Raw genomic sequence first — 20,545 nt, forward strand, 5'->3', positions numbered from 1 at the left:
GTATAGATGTTTTTGAATAAATAATTTATTGCTCATTAGTGGGGTTTTTTGTCATTTATGAAATAAATATAAGGTATTTGATAGCAGCTATTTGAATTTTATATTTTATCATCAGTGATTTTAGTGTGTTTCTTACTTTTTAAAATTAAGGTTTTGTAACTAGAATACTAAAGGACTTAGTTGCATTTTCCTTTTCATTCAATGAATCATTGTTAGCTTGATCTTGTTGCTGTGAGGAAGCAACTCAAGCAAGATGTGACCTATGATCAGCCCCCAGTCCTTTTAGTTATAAGCCAGCGAAAAGACATTGCCACAGCATCTTCATTTAGTCATCAAGACCAATTTGGCCATGGAAATCAAGATATGGAGGAGGACATGGAAAGTAATTGGAAGCATTTTCATTTTTATGCAGCCAGTATAAATGCAGCCAGTAAGTATTTACTGAAAGGCATAATGACCACCATATACATTTGCTTCAGTGAGAGATTCAATTCTGAATTGAAGAGTACTAAACAGCAAAATGTCTGCAGCCTTCAAAGCTGGGCATGATTCAGATTTGTAATCTAAGATTTCTTCTAGATTTTTTTCTTGCTTTACTAACAGAGAAAAAAATATGGCACATTAGGACCAAGTCGGCTGTACCAGGCAGATGTTTGGAAAATGAGACTTCATAGAAGTTTTATAAACAGAGATTTTTTTTCTTTTTTAATTTCTTCTAGTATATCTAGCTTATATGAAGAAAACACATCTATATTCTGAAGGAAAAGTATAAATCCTGAATTTAAACCTAAAAGAAGAACAATATGTGCTTGTAATAGAGCTGGACTTACTCTCTTAGATAATAACAATAGCAGTGTCATCAAAGACAACCTGTAAGTTGTCTTTAAGTTAACGCATTTCAGTCACCCATCCTCTTAGTCTTTCAATCCAGAGGTATCCTAGTATTACAAAATGGAATCTGAAGTAAGACTTAAACAACTAAACTAAGACAGCACAGAATGAAAAAGCAATCGCAGAAAAAGCCTTTTGTCCATAGTGGCCTATAAATCTTTGCACATCCTTAATGCAACCAATTTCCCACATATTCTTAAGTGTGCTACATGTAGGCAGAGCCCAGCTGGGAGGAAGGCTGTTTGGTCCACAGAAAGGCTTGATACTACAGTGCATTTTTAGTCAGTCTCCCTGGAAGATGACGTGGAAGCTGCAATTTCTATTAAAATATGTACTGGCAGGTGGGGGAAAGCAGAGTAACACCAACATTTAACTGCCCATTGATTACAGCACTGGGCCCGAGAGGAAGATTTCTTTTAGCAAGAGAGCTCCTAAGGCAGACAAATTTTTTGATGCCTGCCTGTTCCTCTTCTCTGCACAGAAGAGACAGCAGAGGAGAGAGTGTGTACTTGCGTTGTGGGTGGCAATCTGGCATTTTAAGTTCAACAGTCCCTGCAGAGGTTAAGTTCAGGGTCTGGCCTGGAGGGACCAACAGGGCAGGAAGGACAGGGGGACAGGGCAGGCAGCTGGGAGGCTGTGTACTCATTCCTTAGGCATCGACTTCTCTCTGCATGTGCCTGAGCCCTTGAGTGCAATATCCTAGCTGCCTTTATTATCTCAGGAGGCTGCTGTGAATGGCAGCACTTTCTGGCCTCCTGCTGAGGTTGTGCCACTGTGGAGGGGAGGAGGCAGATTTGCTGGAGAGGGAAAGTAAGAACAGATGTAAGTGCAAGCTTTGGTAACCCAGCAGGCAGGGCTGTCACCTGGGGAGGTGTAATCCTGAGCTCTGGTTCTGAAGAAAAATATGCAGAGATGTGAGGAAGGTCTCATTTATGTGCAGCTTAAAGTGCATTTTACTATGACATATTGGACTTTTTCACTTCCCCATGGTAGTAAATTGTGCTTTTCATGGCAATAGATGTAATTGCTTTGCACTAAATTATATTAACTATTTCAGGTGGTTTGTTCTGCTTCATGCTTGGAATGACAGAGCTGAATTACTTTCTACAGTATGTAGTTCAAAAGAGAAGATTCCTAGTTATTGGGGGGGGAAAAAATGGTGTTTTTTCAACTGCAAAAAAAAATGTTAAGACAGTGGCAAATTTTAAAGTATTAGCATTTATTCTTTTCTTATGATTTTTAATACTGGTTGGGGATGGATGTAAGCTTAGTGATTTTTGCAAATGAAAGAAGCTGTTATTCACAGCTAATTTTTATGAAACTAGGTTGTACTCAGTCTGCACAGCAGCCCATGAACTGGGGCTAGCATCATTGCACCTGACAGAGAAATGGGTGGGTTAATTTTTAAGTACCCAAAGAGAAGAGGTTGTTTTCCTTTTCTGTCTTCTGAGAGCTGGACTTTGTTGTTCATAAGCAGCCTTATTTAATGATTCAGGTGCAGCTTTTGTGCATCCAAAGGGGGAACTTTACTTGATAGTGTCAAAAGTAGAGCAAGTAGAGCTTGTTCTGTGTCTCTGCCATCTGTGAAATTCCCATTGCATGAAGTACTTATTGCCTACCCAGCACAAAGGATTTTAAAGCATGTAAATCCCTCCTTGTTCTATGCAAAATTGTGATGGAATTCAAAAGAATGGTTTAGCAACAATTAAAAGACCCACAAGAGAAGAGCTAAGCTAAGGACAAAGAATATTAAGCAAAGCAGGGAGGGAGGAGGAGAGGGAGGGAGAGGTAGAGGTAGAAAGGCTGAACAGTTGGAGGGTGGGGGCATGAGGACAGATTGGAAACTGCAGATAGAATGTGAGGTCTGAAAGGGGGGCATACATGATGACACTGAGGGACGTAAAGGTTGGCGAGCTAAGGGATGTAGGGAGGGTGTCTTTGCCTGGAAAATTGGCCAATGCCTGTACCTTTGGTTGAGAATTAGAGCTCCCTCTCAGATATCAATACTGAGCATTTGGAGGTGTGTTACTGGGGCAGGAAGTAGGATGGAAACGCTGATATGAGCTGGGTCAAAAGGCACTGTCAGGTAAGACATTTCCTGGTGAAGCAGGTAAGTTGATAGAGTTTGTTACATGCATAAAGTTACTCAAAATTAATAGAGAAAGATCACAACTGGAAAGAAGGACCTTAAAAGGTTATGGTCTCATATTTTAATTTCTTGACCAGAATATTTAAATTTTATCAGTTTTCATAGTTATTTTGTTGTAATCTGTGCTCTTATCCACTCACTTAGACATTAGGTGTACTCTAAGGAAAGGCTGAGACAGTTACATCTCAAAGTTTTGACCAATGTGGGGAACACAGAAAGGTGAAACTTCATGAAATAAATGAGATCAAGGTAAAATACAGCTGGAAAGAAAAGAGGAGAAAGTTACTGAAGGTTTCAGCAGAAAGTAGTGAGGAAAAGCAAAATCAGAGCAGTCAGTTAAGGATACAGACAGCTAAGCTGCCTGAACCTATTGCTTTACACACATGGGTCAGGTTAACACTGACTCATCAAGCAGGTTTAAATGACAGATCACAACTTCATTTTTGCAAAAGTATTGTATCTAAGCATATCCAAAGCCTCTTAAATAACTGTTGTTTGCCATTTTGTTCTTACCTGTTTAATTCTCTGAGCATTTTGTTCTTGAGAACTACAGTAGTTGATCAATACAAAATATTCTGAAATATAAAAAAATAATATTATCATATTACTAATAACATTTTCAATTGAGGAACTTTCACATTTCTGTAAGAGAGCCCATGTAACTACGACATCTTGTTCCTGTGCCTCTTAAGCCTTCTAACATTTTCTAGAACATCATCTGGCCTCCAGACCTCAGATAAAGTGTTCAGTACCCAAAACTGGGCAAACCAGTCAGTTCACTGCATAGGATTAGCCACAAAGTGTTTGGGTCTTAATGGCAAGAGATGAGTTCTCAGTCTTCTGCAGCTTCTCCTGCTTGAATACCCACATTGAATCTATATATCCCTGGCATTCTCAGGGCTAAAGGAGCATGTGTACACCTGTGCAAGGTTGTACATACTGGCATAGCTATAGATTCATGTACATCTCCTTCCTGTCTCTTAGAGGAGCATTCCTGCATCTTCTGTCCTGCAGCCAAGATGGGACATCTGTTAAACCATTACCCAGACCTGGCAAAAGTACTATTTTAAAAAGAATGTTATGGCACAAGCAGTGGAGTGCAAAAGTCATCACAAACTATGGTCCCTGTGGGGCTCTAGCCATCTGCTTGCTAATTATGTATACCACAGCCTGGCTATTGCACAGAAAACAAACTTTGCTGCTGGCAGATTCGTTCTGCCATATAATTGCTGTGACTGGCACAGGCAGAATTCCAGGAAAGTTATGTCTTTTTCTGCCCATTGCTGTTGCCATTTTTGTGTGTTCCCCCTTGAAAGGATCCACCTGTTCTTTCTGCCTCCTTGTACCTTGTTCTAGCCTTCTCTGCCTTTCCCAGACTGTGCATATTTCTATCTCTCTGACAGTTAAAGTACATCACATTACCTAAGACATGTTCATTATGTGGTGAGAACTTCATATTAAGCTAAGGTTGATATAGCAATGAAGTATTTAGCATCTTTGTGCATATTGAGCTAGTGTTGATATATCAGTGTGTAGTTAGCAACTTTTATGCAACCATAAAAGTCATCTTTGTAATAAGGAAGATACATTCACTGCCTGGGGAAATGAAGTGTCAGATTAAGATCTCAAGATCTTAATCTTAATCTTAATCTTAAAGAATAAGATCTCAAGAGGTGACAGTTAATTCTGAGCAGCCAGCACTTCTTTGTGGTCAAATCTCCATGAAATACCAGGTTTGTACTCATCAGAACTTTTCTTTCCTCCCCACTGCTTTTGCCTGTCTGTGAATAGCTCTCCCCTCTGCCAGAGTAGTTGTTAACAGGGGACAGTCCACTGCGTTCATCTGTTACAGACAGGCTTGAGTCAGAGCAACCTGTGGGAATGAGCACTGAGGCAATGTCACAGGCTGTTTGGGCTGCTGTTGCACTGCTGGCTAGTTATTCTCTTGCACAGAGACACTAACGGGATGAGTTTTAATTAATGAAAATTGGGTGCTATCACATGCAGCAACTGAAAAAAAAACGGTGAGGATCTAAACCTCTCTGTGCCTTGGGGGAAGAGAATATGGACATCATGCTTAGATTTATGTATATTAAAAGAAGCTACCTGTTGTCATAATAATTTTTGGTTTCAAATGATATATGAAGATTATAAACATGTCTGTGTGAGTTACACACTCAACTTCATACCCTACTTAATAATTTCTGCAGGAAGAGGAGTCATTTCTTATTCATGGTACTTCAAGAGAATTACATTATATTTGTCACATCCCAAAGTTTCTACCGGCCCAGTCATCAGTGTGTTCTTATTTATGAATGGATACCCACAACAAATTGATTAATCATGTTCTCCTGTTAGAGCTCTGGGAAGTTCATTTTGTCCTTCAGAGTGGTCATCAGGAGAGCCTGGGACTATTCTATGATGCAATGAAGATTCTGATATGCTTCTGTCTTCCATAGTGGCCACATTCAATCACCTTGAAAAATTTGAGAGCATCCTATATAAACCAAGCTGTTTCTCTAGTGAAGACCTTTTCATCGCTCTGATAAGAGTAAATTAAACTATATTAGGAAATGGCTGGGACTTGGGTTGTGGCTGACTCTAAGGTAAATTTGTGAAAATTGCCTCTGTTATATTTTTGCCCCAGGCGAGTCAACAATATGTTGAAATGCCCCTAGGCATGGCTGAAAAATTAGCACAGGCCAGATGCTGTTTGTTACAGGCTGTGTAACTATGCTCATCTGGATTTGGAGATCTCCAGTGGTATAGATGAAATCTGTAGTGTTTCACCCACCTTTAATTCACTCTGCAGAAGCAGCTTTCCATTTCAGGGACTCCAAGATACATAGACAAGCTCCACCATATGGCATCAGTACCTTGTACCAGAGAAGAGCATCCTTATCTTCCATGCATGCCTTGTGAATAAGAAGTTCTTTTAAGTTGTGATGACTTTGTTGAAAACTAGAAAAAGGAGTTGGATATCAAAATCCTGAAAAATTGCATAGTATAATATTACAGTAACATATATATGTGTTTTGAGGGCATTAATGAGTCCAATGAAATAAGGTTAGAACTCTTGTTGGGAGCACATGTTGCCAGGGTGCTACAGCTGCAAAAGCTGCTTCCCATGAAAGGACATCTCACTCGAGTGTTTATTCCTCATTAACACAAATTTTATTATTTCTCAAGGGAACAGTGATCCTCCCAGTAGGCAAACAATTCTGCTGCCAAATACTATTGATCTGAATTGAGCATAGATTAGGTTTTTTCTGTTGTTGAAGAAAGGGCTACTTTGTGCATCTGAAATCAACTGCATACCTGAAAAAGGAGGGGTAAATTGTTAGAGAAACCTTACATAGACAGTTTTCTAACCATGGTGCTTACAATTATACACAGAAGTGTCGTGCAGGTTTCCAGCAATGAGCTGATCTGCCAGACAAGAAAGACCTCATCCCAGATTACCTATAATGAAACGCCTATCTACCATTACACACCCTGCAATAAGCTGCTGTGTGAAAACCAGCCAGGCGGGTGGTCATGGACGGAGGATGCCCAGGCAGAGCTCACCTCTGCCTGTGGAAGAGCAGGGCCAGGAAGCTGGGCAGGAGCAGGGGAAGGGCAACAGGTAGGTGTTGCATACCAGTCTGCAGGAGGAGTAATGAGTACATAGGTGGGGAGGGTTAAATTTGGTGTTCTTTCTGTCAATTCTTGGGTTTGTTCTCCTTCTCACAAAGAGCTGGTGTGACAACACTGGACACTGGGACCCAAGGGACTTGTATGCAGGACCCCGAACTCAGGCAGGCCTAGTGGGTCAGGACCCTGTGGAGGTTTTCCTTCTTCCTTCTTCACTGCACACCCTTGTAACCACTTTAAATTTTTAATTGTATTTTTTGCTATTTGCAAGCTATGTTTTATTTCATCTCCAGGGTCGTTTAAATCCAGTACAGCTCATTTTCTTATACCTTTTTCTGCAGAAATGAAAATTTGCTCCCTATAGGTTATTTTTTAAAGCGTGAATATTCAACCACTTACAGTGCCAAACTTAAGCACTTTCACAGAACAAACCAAGTACCTTCTCTCCTTTGATCCTCACATGGTTAAAGCTCACTCACAGTTTGCTGATCTCAGAAGTGGATGTGATGGATTTGTAGGAGAATTACCAATTCCAAGTATTGACAGCAGGTCTTTTTTTTTCTTTCTTTCCTTTCTTTCCTTTTTTCTGTTATCCCATGTTTATTATCCATAAAATGTATTTCCAAAGACAAAACTTTATATTTGACTGTATTAGTTTGTTGGGTTTTTTTTAATTCTATATCTATTTATTTAATATCTATATCTATTTATTTATTTAATATCTATTATTAAATAGTATATATCAGTTCAGGTATGAGGACTTCAATAAAAAATTTATTCTTTTGTTGTCTGTGTCCATGCATATATGTGTGTATGTATATATTTTTTATGTGTGTGTATATACCAATACACACACATACTCTTCCATGTTCCTTCACTGATTTGGTAACCTCAGCTTATGATTCACAAAATATTGATTCTTATTAATACTCATTTAAATGTGATTGGTTTCATGCATGCTACTAGCTACTATTTAATGGTGCATGGTTATTAATTCTTATGTGCCTTTTGCATCTGAATGTTTCAACATAGAAATAAGAAAGCTATATCATCTCCTGTTTGTTCACTTTGAGAGTTTTCTAAAATGTACTTTAGCTACAGAATGCTTCAAACTCACAAGGGCGTTAAAAACAACAGTTCAAGATTTTTGGAACCTTGACATGACGTCAAATAGCCAAGATGTTTTTTTCACTCAGCCATAAGGCTCACTTGAACACTAAATATTCCAGAGAGTAGTGCTTTGTGACCTTTTAATATCAGCACTCATGAAGAATGTTTCATTTAACTTCTTCAGATCATTTACTTTCCTGATTTGTGAGAGACTAATGGAAATTTGGAGATTAATTTGGAAGCATACTCATTTGCCTGAGTGAATATGAACTTGGATGAAACAGTTCAAGAGTAACTCATCAGAGTTAAAATGTGGTTTTCAATTAACAAAATGTGTTTATAATGTAGGATGTGTCTAGTGAACAGTCCATTTAATGAGCTGGTGGCCATCTTGAGATCATCAAACATCACTGACTGTTTCCCTTTACTAGTTCTATTTTCAAACAGATAACTCCAAGTCCAGAATGATTTCTTACTGTGTTAATATTAACCATTGCCTTTATCCTTAAATTGATAAAAACAAATTATTAAAAATTAAATAATAAAGTTGAAAGTCAATGCCATGCTTGGGAAAATGCAACCTACCAGGCAGGTTACTAAAGCAGAACAGCAGAAAGTGTTTAAGTGTGAGGACGAATTCAAGCATTGCTCTCCAAGTGATTGCAACATTTGTGTGTACAGAAGGGCTTCCACATCACAACCATCTGTAATGCCTCATTTTGGGCATGGTTTACAGCCTAAAAACTCTCTGAGGTTTTTCTTTCAGACAGTACAGAGAGAGAATAACACTCATCAGAATGGACTGTACCAACACTGTCCTACTGAGATATCTGACCCAGCTCAATAGAACAGCTGAGAACACACAACTACCATAAAACATTCATTATATAGCATTCACTCTGATCTGCAGGGCAGACTCTGTCTCCATTGATTCCCTGTGCTTCTTCCTTTACAGATGTCACCACCTTTTCTTGAGCACTTTGACTACACCACCTTTTTTTTTCTTTCAAATGATAGGTACAAGATGCAAACATTGTCACTGTCTGGATTTTCCAAGTAAGTTGGACCTGGGAGGCAGGAGGTCAAAGACATTGGTCCAGGTCCTAGTGGTATCAAAAGAGCATCTAAAGTAATGTATCCATTTGTCATGATTCCTACCATGGAAATATTTCACTGTAAAAGCAGGACAGAAACATCTGCCATCCTTTGAGTATGGTAATGAATCACTGTCACTACTTTCACTTCCCAGTTTTCCCTCTGGAATGTTAAATTATTTTGTGGATTTGTCCCTAACCATGCTGAGAACCTTATTCACAGCAGGCTGAATACTAAAAATTGTCTCTCATAATTTCATTATGTGGTCAGTGGTTTTGTTTTGCTAATTCCATTTCTGTTTTCTCCTAAGTTACAAAAGATCATCTTGTTTGTCGCCCTGAAAACTCAGATTTCTGAGCTTGCTAACATAGTTTTCTAAAGACTTTCCCAGGACAGTAACTGTAAACATAGATATGTGTACATTCTTTCTGTTACACGTCTTGTGATGGACATATCTCATGGCCAGTGTGGTTGGGAAGGTGTTATCCTGACTATCCAATCCCTGGCCATGGTCAGAAACCTGTAAATCCTGAGAGAAGAAATAAAGCTCTCTCTTCCTTTCACCACACCTCAAGCTGTGTTCGTGTGACCTATTTAATCTCCAGCAGCAATACTTATTAGCATTTGATCAGCTTTAGAACTACTTGACATACTTACTGACCACCCTTAAATCCAAGACATAAACTTCACCATATGAAACTGCAGTGGTCTCTGCAAGAAGTCCATGCATTGGAAGAAGGCAGAAAGTTCATCATTCAGCTTGCAATTAATCTGTCTAAAAGAGTCTGAGTTTGGTCTGAAACTAGTGCTCTGTGAAGATGAAAGATTAATTTTCTGTCTCATTTTAAAATAAAAAGTTTTTGTGATTCAAGCCACTGAATTTCAGACCTTCTATAGATCTTAAAAATTATTCATCTGTTCCACATCCTTTCACATAAATCATAATTTTCTCATTAGTTAAGGCAGAGTTTTCAAACAGTCATATACAGGATTTGCATGCATTCAGACACAAGAAACTGAGTAGGCTCTTCTCTGCCGTTAAGTTTATCTTTACATAGTTTTGTTCTGCAAGTGGGGTTACTCCAGAACAACAGAACATCCAAGGGATTCTTCCTGTAACTGGTTTTCAATGCTTGCTTGCATGATATAAGACATCAATTTGGGTTTAAATCAACATTTTAACAAGACGCTTTCATGTCTATTGATGTCACATTCCACCTTCTACTGAGAAAAATAAATTTAGGACATGATTTCAGCATCATACACTGACCAAATCCAACTTGATCCAACATGTCCAGATAGATCCCTCTGCTGAGCGTTTCTGCTCTGCAGCAGATCAACACTCTCACCCAAACTGGTTTGATCAGCAAACTGACTGAGGGTGCCATCAATCCCCTTGTCCAAATGACTGATGAAGGATTGGCTCAGCACTGACCCCTGGGGAACCCCACCAGTGACTGGCCATCAACTGGATGTGGCAGCATTCACACCCCTCTCTGGGCCCAGCCATCCAACCAAACAAAATAAACCCCAACAAAACAGAAAACAACACCACCAACAACAAAAAAACCAAACATGTGTTAATGCTAGGAAAAGCCTGTAAAAAAAGGATAAAAAAAATTACAGCCATAGTTAATTTGTGATGCAAGACTCCCTGTTGTAAATCTTTTACCTCATAGGCCTTAATATATTTTTAATTTCAAAAAATTGTGACAATATTTCTATGAACTTAGATGAAATTTTTTACCAGACACAAGCTGTTTCATGGTATAGCTTTATGTTGTCTAAATAACAGTACTTTTTTGTTTGTTTTCAGCCCGTATGACCTTTAGTTCTCTACTGGAATAGACAATGAATGATTGTTGTCTATTCACCTTCTTCATCCCATTTCTGACTTTCAGACACCTCTACAAGATCTTCTCTAGCTAAAGAGAGTAATAGCAAAAAAAAACCCCTTTCCAATAAAATTAAATTTATTCCAGAAGAAAGCTAAGTATTTTGAGTAACTAGAAGTAATGGCATCATTGTTACCCAGATAAATTGATCTTTCCCAGTGAACTACTTTTATTTCACCCTTTTCTTGCCTCTTTTGACTTCTGATATTTTGCTTAACATATTAAAATGAGGCTTATTGCTTTTGCTTCTATGTTGTTAAGCTGGAACTTCAGCAAAATTGCTTCTGTTGAAGTATTGTTCAACAATATCCACTTTTTGCCTCTTCTCTTGCAAGAGTGTTCTTAGAACTCTAAAACCCAGGAGAGATTAGAAACTAATTTTGCTGTTATAGATTAGACATCCATATTAACAGTGTCCTTCACGCTTTGCTAGACCCCAGGATTGTCAATAAAAGCTACAAAATGGTGTAATCTGCTATCAAAAATAGCTCCTGCAGCAGCACAGATTTGTGTTGGAGGTCTCATTCTAATCCAATGCTTGTAACAACTGATGATGCCTCAGAGAGCCTGGCACGGCTGCAGGCTGTTACAGTGCAAATGCAAATTGTTTTGAGATTATAGAATTGTGTCTGCTTCCTGTATCAAACATCAGTTGCAATTGCATAATATTTTAAGTATGAGATAATTTTTCTAAATACCATAGTAGGTTTACAGAAATTCATTTATGTGAGTAATCTGAAATTCTATTGCCTTGAGGTATTTCCTTGAACAGAATTTATCTTTTTATCCTCAACTCAAAGATTTATTTTATAGGTCTTTAACTTTTAAGAACATAGATACAGCACCGGTCTTCATGTGCAGATTTAAATATTGGGAATATAGCAAATTGAACAAGTCAATTTAAAACTTAATAATATGATTAACTGTTAAGGTTCACTGCTGCTTTTCTCAAGAGTTTTGTTTAGCATAAGGACTGTTTTATACTGGTCTTGTAGTCCATGCTTAGACCATCACTGATCTGTGCAGTTTCACTGCAGCATGAAGGTCTGACACCCTTTCTGCTGGAAAAATGGCTTAAGACAAACAGCTAACAGAAAATCTGGAACAAAGGGGCTGCATTCAGCATGATTTTCATTGAAATTTTCTGCACTTACAAAGACAGTATGTGAATCTTGGATTAAAAAAATTAAGGCTGTTCTTGAGCACCTTATTTTTACCCTCTTAATTCTCTTTCATCAGATTTCGATAATCAGATTCTGAATGAGCTCCAGTAAGAATAGGAATGCAGTTGTGCCCATCTGTGTGAGTCTGGTGTAATTAAGACTTCACACAGATTTTAACTAAAACTGTATTTGTGGCTCAGCGGGCAGTTAAATATTCATACTTAGAAAAACACAAAATAAATGTTGCCATTCAATTTTTTCGTCACAGACCAATTTACTGTGTGTAACCATTTGAGGCCCACTGTTGACAAATGCTTCAACTGCAACCAATGAGCAGATGTTGAGATCCTTGTTCAAACAAACCTTGATGTAGGTATGCTCTTTTTGAACTAAATGGGCAAGCTTTGATTTTTGACTGTGAAACAGCAAAGAAAATCAAACCTGTTTTTCACTTTAAGAAAGTCTCTCATCTCTCAGAAATTAAATCTGTAGCACTTGTGAAGTATATGAAAGGATATAGTGCAAGCTTTTTATTCTATTAGGTGTTTGGAATGGATCTGCTTTTCTCAATGTATTGCTGTGCCTTAGAAGTCAATCTCCCTTATACTTTCTTATGTAAGGAAACATAATCTTAAAAGATTTACAATTTGAAGCAGGATAAAGGGGTATTGCAAGTTTGACTTCTTGTCTTCAGTCTTAAATTCTCCAGCCAAGGAGCATAAACCTACTTTTCCAATGGAGGTCTGTTCCCCTTTGCTCTGTGCTCACTTCTCAACCATGTCCACTCACCTTTGCAGTGAACAGGTTATGGATGATATTCCCAAACCTCTGTAATAACATCCTGGAGTTTGTCCTCCAGTCAGTTCACATGCTCCTAGGTTTTCTTGCACCACCATGGACCTCAGCCTCAAGGTCCAGGATGCTCCCTGCTCCCCACCTCCTACTCACCTTATACCCCATGGCAGAGGTCAAAACGCTGATGTTGGCTCCACCTTGTGATCTCCCAGGAGAGATCCAACAGAGTAAATGAGGCACTCCTCAATATTGATTTCAGATCTGATGTTGATCTCTCTGCCTCTATAGGAAAATGGAACAAAACCCAGCCGAATAGATTCTTTAGGTCAGAGTACTGACTTTAAAAGAAGCAATAGGGCTGGAAAGTGTAACTAAAGAAAAGTATCTAGGCTCAGAGAAAAAGACTAAATAAAAAGTGCTGGAAGGAATTAACATCTGGGGGTTAACATCTGAATTCCAAATGGTTCTTTTGGTAAAGCACAAATTATAGAATGCATAAAATTGGACACAAAGCTGCCTTTTTGTAAAATAAATTTTTAAAAAGAAAAACTAATGAAAAATAGTTTATTTTACTGTATAACATTATATATATTATATAATTATTATATAATTATATAATTATATACATGTGTATATATATATATTTATTATGAACTTATTTTCCTTCTTAATTTCATGAAAATAATTCTGATGTAAGAACTGACTACACAGTTATCTTTTGGTTCTCAGCAGGAAAAAAATAAGGAAATCAAGTATTAACGTCAGTTTCTGCTTTGTGGGAACATAAATGTGGCCAAAAAGATTTTGAAAAAATTTGCACTGTTAAAGCTTGAGTGAGTACCAGTGCGTGAAGCTGATAGCATAAACTGGGCCCCTGGAAAGTACTTGGCTTTCAGAATTCAGAACAGTTACTGCCATCGATAAAGTACAGAACTGTGGAAGATAATCTCCTCAGCAGACAAAAGGTCAGACAATAAAACTTTTGCTTGCCATTTTCCAGAAGAAATTCATCATATTAACTCTTTAAATCTAAGGGGAATTTTCACATTGAATTTCTATGGGCAAGATAGTTTCTCTGAATTTTCAGACTTGATTATGGTTTTTTAATTTTGATAGGATATGAAGCTAGAAATATTTAAAATATTTCAATTTCCAGTCAACATAATGCATGTGAAAAATTATACCTCTTGGAGAGTTTATATATTTGCACTGCTGTAAGAACTGCCAGAATACCAATACTGAAATGGAGAATGCAGCTCGCCTCAGCCAACTGAGCATATTCACTGTGCTGCTTTGATACCACAGTTATCTCTGACTAGAAGCACAGATTAGGGTCTGATTAATTGCTATTAGTTTGGCCATTTCATTATCTTATCTCCAGTCACAAATTTACAATCAAATCAATGTCGTGCACAGAGAAGTTCAAACGAATGGGGGTAAAATATTGATGATTTTCTAATATATAACCTAAGTGCTACTGATATTGTGAAAACATATTATGTTAAAAAATAAAGGTATGTGTATCATTGTGCTAGAAGCTTCTCAAAATGTGAAAGAAAAGTAATAAATAAGGAAGGGAAAAAGAGAAAGTGAATTACTTTGAACTTCAAAAACATAGTCAGAACATGGCTGGAAATCTAATTTTAAAGTAAAATTTTCTGTATACAGAAAATTATTTATAGTCTGGCTTATAATTAGAAGATAATGGTATATATATTTTGAACCGTTATCTCTTCTTTCTTGTAGATGAAAGTTTTCATTATTTTGGGATTTTCAGCAGCTATAGCCTTCACGGCTGTTTTCTTTTCTTTCCTTCAAACAGGGAAAGACACCATCTTTGGTAAGTAACAGTAAAAATACGTGTTATTTTCCTGTGTTGACTGTTAAACTGAAAATACTGACACTGAAGATGGTTTAGCAATGGCAGTATAGCTCAATCTCTTTTGTGTGCAAAATATACTACCTGGCTTCTCTGAGAATTATACCATGGAGGTTTTCTTTTAAATTGCAATTTCATAAACTCAGTAAGTAAAATTTTGTATGTGTAGTGTATCTCAATCACTTCCTTGACTTGGAGTGATTTTACTTTCTTAGTGGCATTCATATGTCAGATGACATGTTGCCAAGCACGATTGCTGGATTTCTTTCCCCATCTGATAATCATCCTGGGCTAGAGGCAGTTGCCATAGGATGTCCCACCTGGCACCCTCCTGCTGTCCCACAAGGGTGCTTCTCTCCTGTGGATCTGTTGGCTGCTGGCACCCTGTGGATTTTAGAGCATCTCAGATTGCTGTGCTCCTATGTTCAAAAAATGTAATCTTGTCATTCTTACCATTATCTGCATCTGTTTAATTTAAATCAGTTAAATCTAATAAATTAGAAGTGTAGCAGATAGTAGACTAAATTTTAAAAGAAATCTGCAGAGCCTGATTTTACATTAAATTAGGGCAGAGATAATAAAGAAACAGGATTTCAAATCACAATTTCTTATATTATATAGCTATACACATGATTCATAAGGGATGGCGATATGATTCTCTAGGCAAGTTTTCACCTAAAGTTAGTGTAGAACCACAAATAAAATAAAATTATATGCAAAAAAAATTAAATTAAAAACAAATTCCCAAGCTATTACTTATGAGAAAGCTTTTTTGTACCATCACTTCAAAAAGGAGATCAGGTTTTCTTTCTGTACAGGATTCTTTACTTTGAGCTTCCATATAAATTGTTCGGAAAGATGTGGTCTAAAACAACCACATTATATGTTAATTAATACAAAATGAATCCAAGAATAATAGAATGGTTTAGTTTGGAAGGGACCTTCAAGATCATCCAGGTCCACACCCTCTGCCATGTGTAGGGATCCCGTTCACCAGACCAGGTTGCTCAAGGCCTCATCCAGTCTGGCCTTCAACACTTCCAGGAATGAGGCAGCCACAACTCCTCTGGGCAATCAGTTCTAGAGCCTCACCACCCTCACAGTAAAGAATTTCTTCCTATCTAATCTAAACCTGCACTCTGTCAGTTTAAAACCATTGCCTCTCATCCTGTCATAGAAAAAGTCTCTCTCCCTCCTTTTTATATCCTTCCCTAAGGCACAGGAAAGCACCAATATACAAAAAAATACATGTGTTATAAATAAATAGAATAGATGAAATGTGATTCTTTTTATAGTAAGTGTTTTTGGTCTGATGAGACAGTACAAGATAATATTTATTACTCAAGAACCACATTTTTGAAGACACTGCATTGGTACCAAATTCATACTTAGTAGAAAAGGAAGAGAGACAATGGAATTTAAGTATAGCAACTGGATATTCTCTTTTACATCAGAGTCTCAATCAATATCACATTATGAGGAATACTTCAAGCATATTATACTTCTCAGAGCTAAGCCCCCTAAAAGTAATTTAAAAATATGCTGTATTAAATTCTAAAAGACTTACTTATTTTATGGCCTATAAAAATCAAACTTGTTTTTTAACATAAACTCAAAATGGTTTTTAGAAGTAGTGGAAGTCCAATTGATGACACCAAATGAATCATCTGAATATTTTATTATGCATAGGTGATAAAGAGAAATAACTACTGCTATACTTAGATACTGAAAATTTCAGTAGAGTATAATTTAGCCTTGGAGAGATTACTCCTCATCACACATTTCTCTTCCTCGAGCTGAGTGCCCTATTCAAAAAATAGATGGTAGAAAAAGCACAGCATTGGCTACAGGTAAAACATGCTCCCCTAAAATTACACTGTATATAAATGATGAATGTAAATAAATGATTGTTAGTATTTTTTATGATTTGTTTTCTAAGAAATAAATGGGCCATCACACAAAATTCAGTTAGATATAAACCAGTTGGACTTCAAACACGACTGGTTCTTTTGTTGTAAAGCAACATGTGCACAAAAGAGGGATAAGCTAAGCCTCATAATAGCATTATACAAAATACCACAGCTGAAGTGTTATTATGTTCACATTCATCTTTCCATCAAACATATGTGAAGAAATGGGAATAGGGCTTTCATGCACTGGCCCAATCCCAGGTCCTAATTTTGCTTGAATATGGACTTCAATTCTTCATGTGGCTCAGACCAGCTCCCATTTCCTGTGAGGGAGGGTCAGGTTTGTCCTGTAAATCCAAGGACAGTTTTATTAAAAATACGTATGAAGCCTAAGGAACACAACTGCATACAGAGCACACAACATGTTTCACCTGGACTTATTATATTTGGTCCTATATAACATGTCCATAACTGAATTTATACTTCAAGCAAGGAAATCTAAATCCCCAAGTCTTATAAATTATGGAAGAATTTATTTATCACCTCTACCTTACTTTTAGAAAGCTCAGAAGCCACAACATTAATTTCAGAAATAAAATATTGAGATGGTTTTAAAGGGCAAAAATTGTACCTTAATATTATAAACTTGTGTATTTTCTACTTGTAAGCATTTTAATAAATATGCTATTTATTACCATATTTATCTTTCTTTCTTTCTTTTTGTTTTTTCCCTGCTGAGAACAAATTGAAGAAAACTGCATTACAAAGGCTATCCAGAAAAGTTCTAGTCTGGTGAATTATGCTGCACATTATGACATTAAAAGGTAAAAAACAGAAGTGAAGAAAGTATTCAAGAAAAAACTCATAACAAAAATGTTTGATGTCAGCCTTTTGTTTCTTTGAGAACCCAGATAATCACAAAATCACTGCTCACATTACCTTTGAGAGATCTGGTCTAGAGGATCCCATGGCAGGGGGGTTGGAACTAGGGGATAGTTAAAGTTCCTTCCAACCCAAACCATTCTGTGATTATGTCACTGAACATCTGATGCAACGTGACCTTGTGCATTATCACCATGTAAATTGATCTCTTAAAATTTGAGACAAAATAAGGATCACAAAAATAAATATGGATGTTTTTATGAACTAAACAGCACAACAAATTCCATTAACGTGTGGCTCAAAAATCATACTTTTATGGACCTATTTTTGAACATTAATTATGTTTTTGCCAGTGCAGAGTGAGACAGGAACAACTCCTATGGCATCAGGACCGAAACCCTGTTGCCAATTGGTCTGCTAAAGTGAATTTCATGTTTTTCCTTCCATCTACAACAGATGCAAAAAAAGATAAGGGAAAGCAAATAAAACATTTCTCTTGGACTGTGGAGAGGTAGGAATTTAGGGGAAAGCTCCTGTGTGCTGAGTTACTATATGAAAATGAGCTCTTTCAAGCATTTTCTGACAAGATTTCTGTGCAACAAAAAATGAATTTCTCTCCAAAATTTGGAACACATCAACCAAGTTTTACAGGGTACAATCCCCACAGTTTTGTCTAGACTTCCCTGAAGACTTATCCCTGTGATTTGAAAATGAGTCATGATTTGCAGAGCTCTGTGTTAACTGTTTACATGGACAGAACTTGTCAAGAACTGTTTCCCCTCTATATGTAGAGAATGAGGTCAATCTTGGTATTTAGTGTTAGTATTTTGGTGACAATTCTATTTAAAATTTGAAAACATAGGTCTTAACCTTTCAGTGGCTCAAATGTCCCATGTAATAGATGGAGATGCTGATAGTTATCTGTCTCATAGGATATTGTGTCAATTATTTGGCCAATATCTTAAATATGATACATGCTGAGAGAAGCTAAAGATAAATGCTTAACAATGATTGTTTCAATTAAGAATTGGAATTTTATTAGGAATAAAACTGAGACCACTTACACCAGACACCAGACTATTAAGTTTCCTTTGAAATACTGTGTATGTGGATATATAGGCTTTAAAGAGAATTGGTGCTCAGAAGTCCTATTGATGATTGAGGATGGTCTTGGGTGTTAAATTTCACATGAAAGCAAAGCCTGCTCACAGCAGGGAGACCTCTTTTGTAACTGTCTTGCACAAGGTCTTCCACTTAGTGCTGCAGGCTCTGCTCACCCCAATAGTTTCTTTCTCATCCTACAGGCTTCCCACAAAATGAACTCTTGTGTATGTCCAACAGAAGGGCAGTTTCTCTTTTAGAATTTTCCTGGCAGAACAAGGTCACAGGATAGACTTCCTCTTTGCTTTCCCAGTGTACTCTTCAATCAAAATATACCTTAATACCTTAAATACCTTAAACTTATAACATATCCAGCACAGACAGCTTTATTGTTACAAAAAAAAAAATCTAAAAATGTATACATTGCAAAACTTTCTGTATTTATTTCAATTATAGAAAGATTCAAGGAAGTGGAATGGCAACCCCTACCTTGCTGCTGGCTTTCTCGAAATTTCCTGAACAAGAGAGTCAAGATATTTCCCAAGCAGCTGAACGAATGGAAATGTCAATTCAGGTGCTGAAACAAAAAGTTTGCCAGAAGCACAAACGTTCATTGCATCCAGCTGGTAAATACAGTATATTGACATTGGCAAATCACCCTATTGATTTATTGAATGCTGTCTTTTAGATTAAAGTTCAGTTAAGTTCACTTTTATTTTATTTTGCACTTTCTTTTGTTCTTGAAAGCACCTCAGGTTTACATTTTTCTTTGCTGGAGTGTGGGTGGTGTTCTTATAGTTGAGGAGAGCAGTATTACACTAATGGCATCCTGTGAACTCATGACTGTGTATTTGTATTACCTACAAATCAGCCTGCATATCCCCAGTGTTGCAAGGCTCTTGTTTACAGTGAAATATCTATCTTCCCCAGCAGTTTGGGTTTAGTGCTTGATCTTGTATCACACTATGGCACTGGCATTTTCAAACTTCCTCTCAACATGTGCATATCCCTCTTTTAAAAAAAAATATGATCTTATTTCCAAAACTAATTTTATAATACATTGCTGTTACACATTTATTTCCATTTTAACTGTTTGGTTTTTTTTATGTTAGATGGGGAAAGAGAGATAGTCCAGAAAGTTCAATGCTGTCTAAGTAAAATACTTGCTGTTAATTAGAGATGTATTTCAAGATGCTTGTCTGGTGTCTGGAAGGCCCAAAATATCAGAAACATTGACTTTTTCTCCCCATATATTAATTCTGTCAGTTACATGAAGTGTTCTGTCTTAGTGCTATAACAATTTTTTCCAAGATATGGAAGCATTAGAGTGCTGTAGACAAACATAAAGCTCTACAATTATTATTTCATTTACTTTCAAAAATATCTGGCTTACTAAACTAATGGGACATTTGTAGAACTAATAATATATCTCTATGAGTATGTCTGTGCTTATATTTATATGCACACACATACACAGATACAATTATGTTTTTCTGTGAGATTTCAAAAGAAATTGAATTTCTAAACTGAAGAAGTGCACAAAGCTCTTATTAATTTTCAGAGCTGAAACAATGCTAACAGAATGTGAATAGACACTATACAGTCTGTATACCACAATAGAATAGTTTTACATGAATTAAAGAACTAAATTGACTTTAAAGAAAAATGTGAGTCTACCTAGGCAGCCCAGATAACAGCAAAGCTGGGCTCTGAGTATAACTTTGAACCTGACCTAATACAGAAATACAGCTCTATTCACAAATTTGGCACAAGTTACTAGTAAGTACATAATGACAAGATTATGTAGCCAGTCTAACAATCTATTCCCTCTCTGTTCTCACTACTGCCTTTTACAGGTTCTAACTGCTCAACAGAACATTCCTTGAGCTGATTTGGCTCTTGAACTTCTGTTGTTTGTTTTTGTGGCTCAATATTTCAGTTTGAACAATGGACTAAAACACCTTAGCTCAGAGTTGAATGGGCAGAACAAAGAGATATTGGGACTGGGTGACATGCATTAGCCAGTGGGGAGATAAGGGCAA

The 20,545-nt window shown here is 37.0% G+C and overlaps 1 protein-coding gene across 1 annotated transcript in view; it reads left to right on the forward strand.

The window, feature by feature from the left end:
- The first annotated feature begins 6,588 nt into the window (after positions 1–6,588).
- The window catches only part of TPO (thyroid peroxidase), a 43,871-nt gene continuing 29,914 nt past the window's right edge, over positions 6,589–20,545 (forward strand). The window contains 2 exon segments of the mRNA XM_005521932.2: positions 6,589–6,665; positions 18,960–19,129. Coding sequence (XP_005521989.2) covers positions 6,589–6,665; positions 18,960–19,129 — 247 coding nt within the window.

The sequence above is a fragment of the Pseudopodoces humilis genome, chromosome 3 (genome assembly GCF_049639895.1).
Source record: "Pseudopodoces humilis isolate 2021_Gansu_Grassland_sample_001 chromosome 3, ASM4963989v1, whole genome shotgun sequence".
NCBI classification, from domain to species: Eukaryota; Metazoa; Chordata; class Aves; order Passeriformes; family Paridae; genus Pseudopodoces; species Pseudopodoces humilis.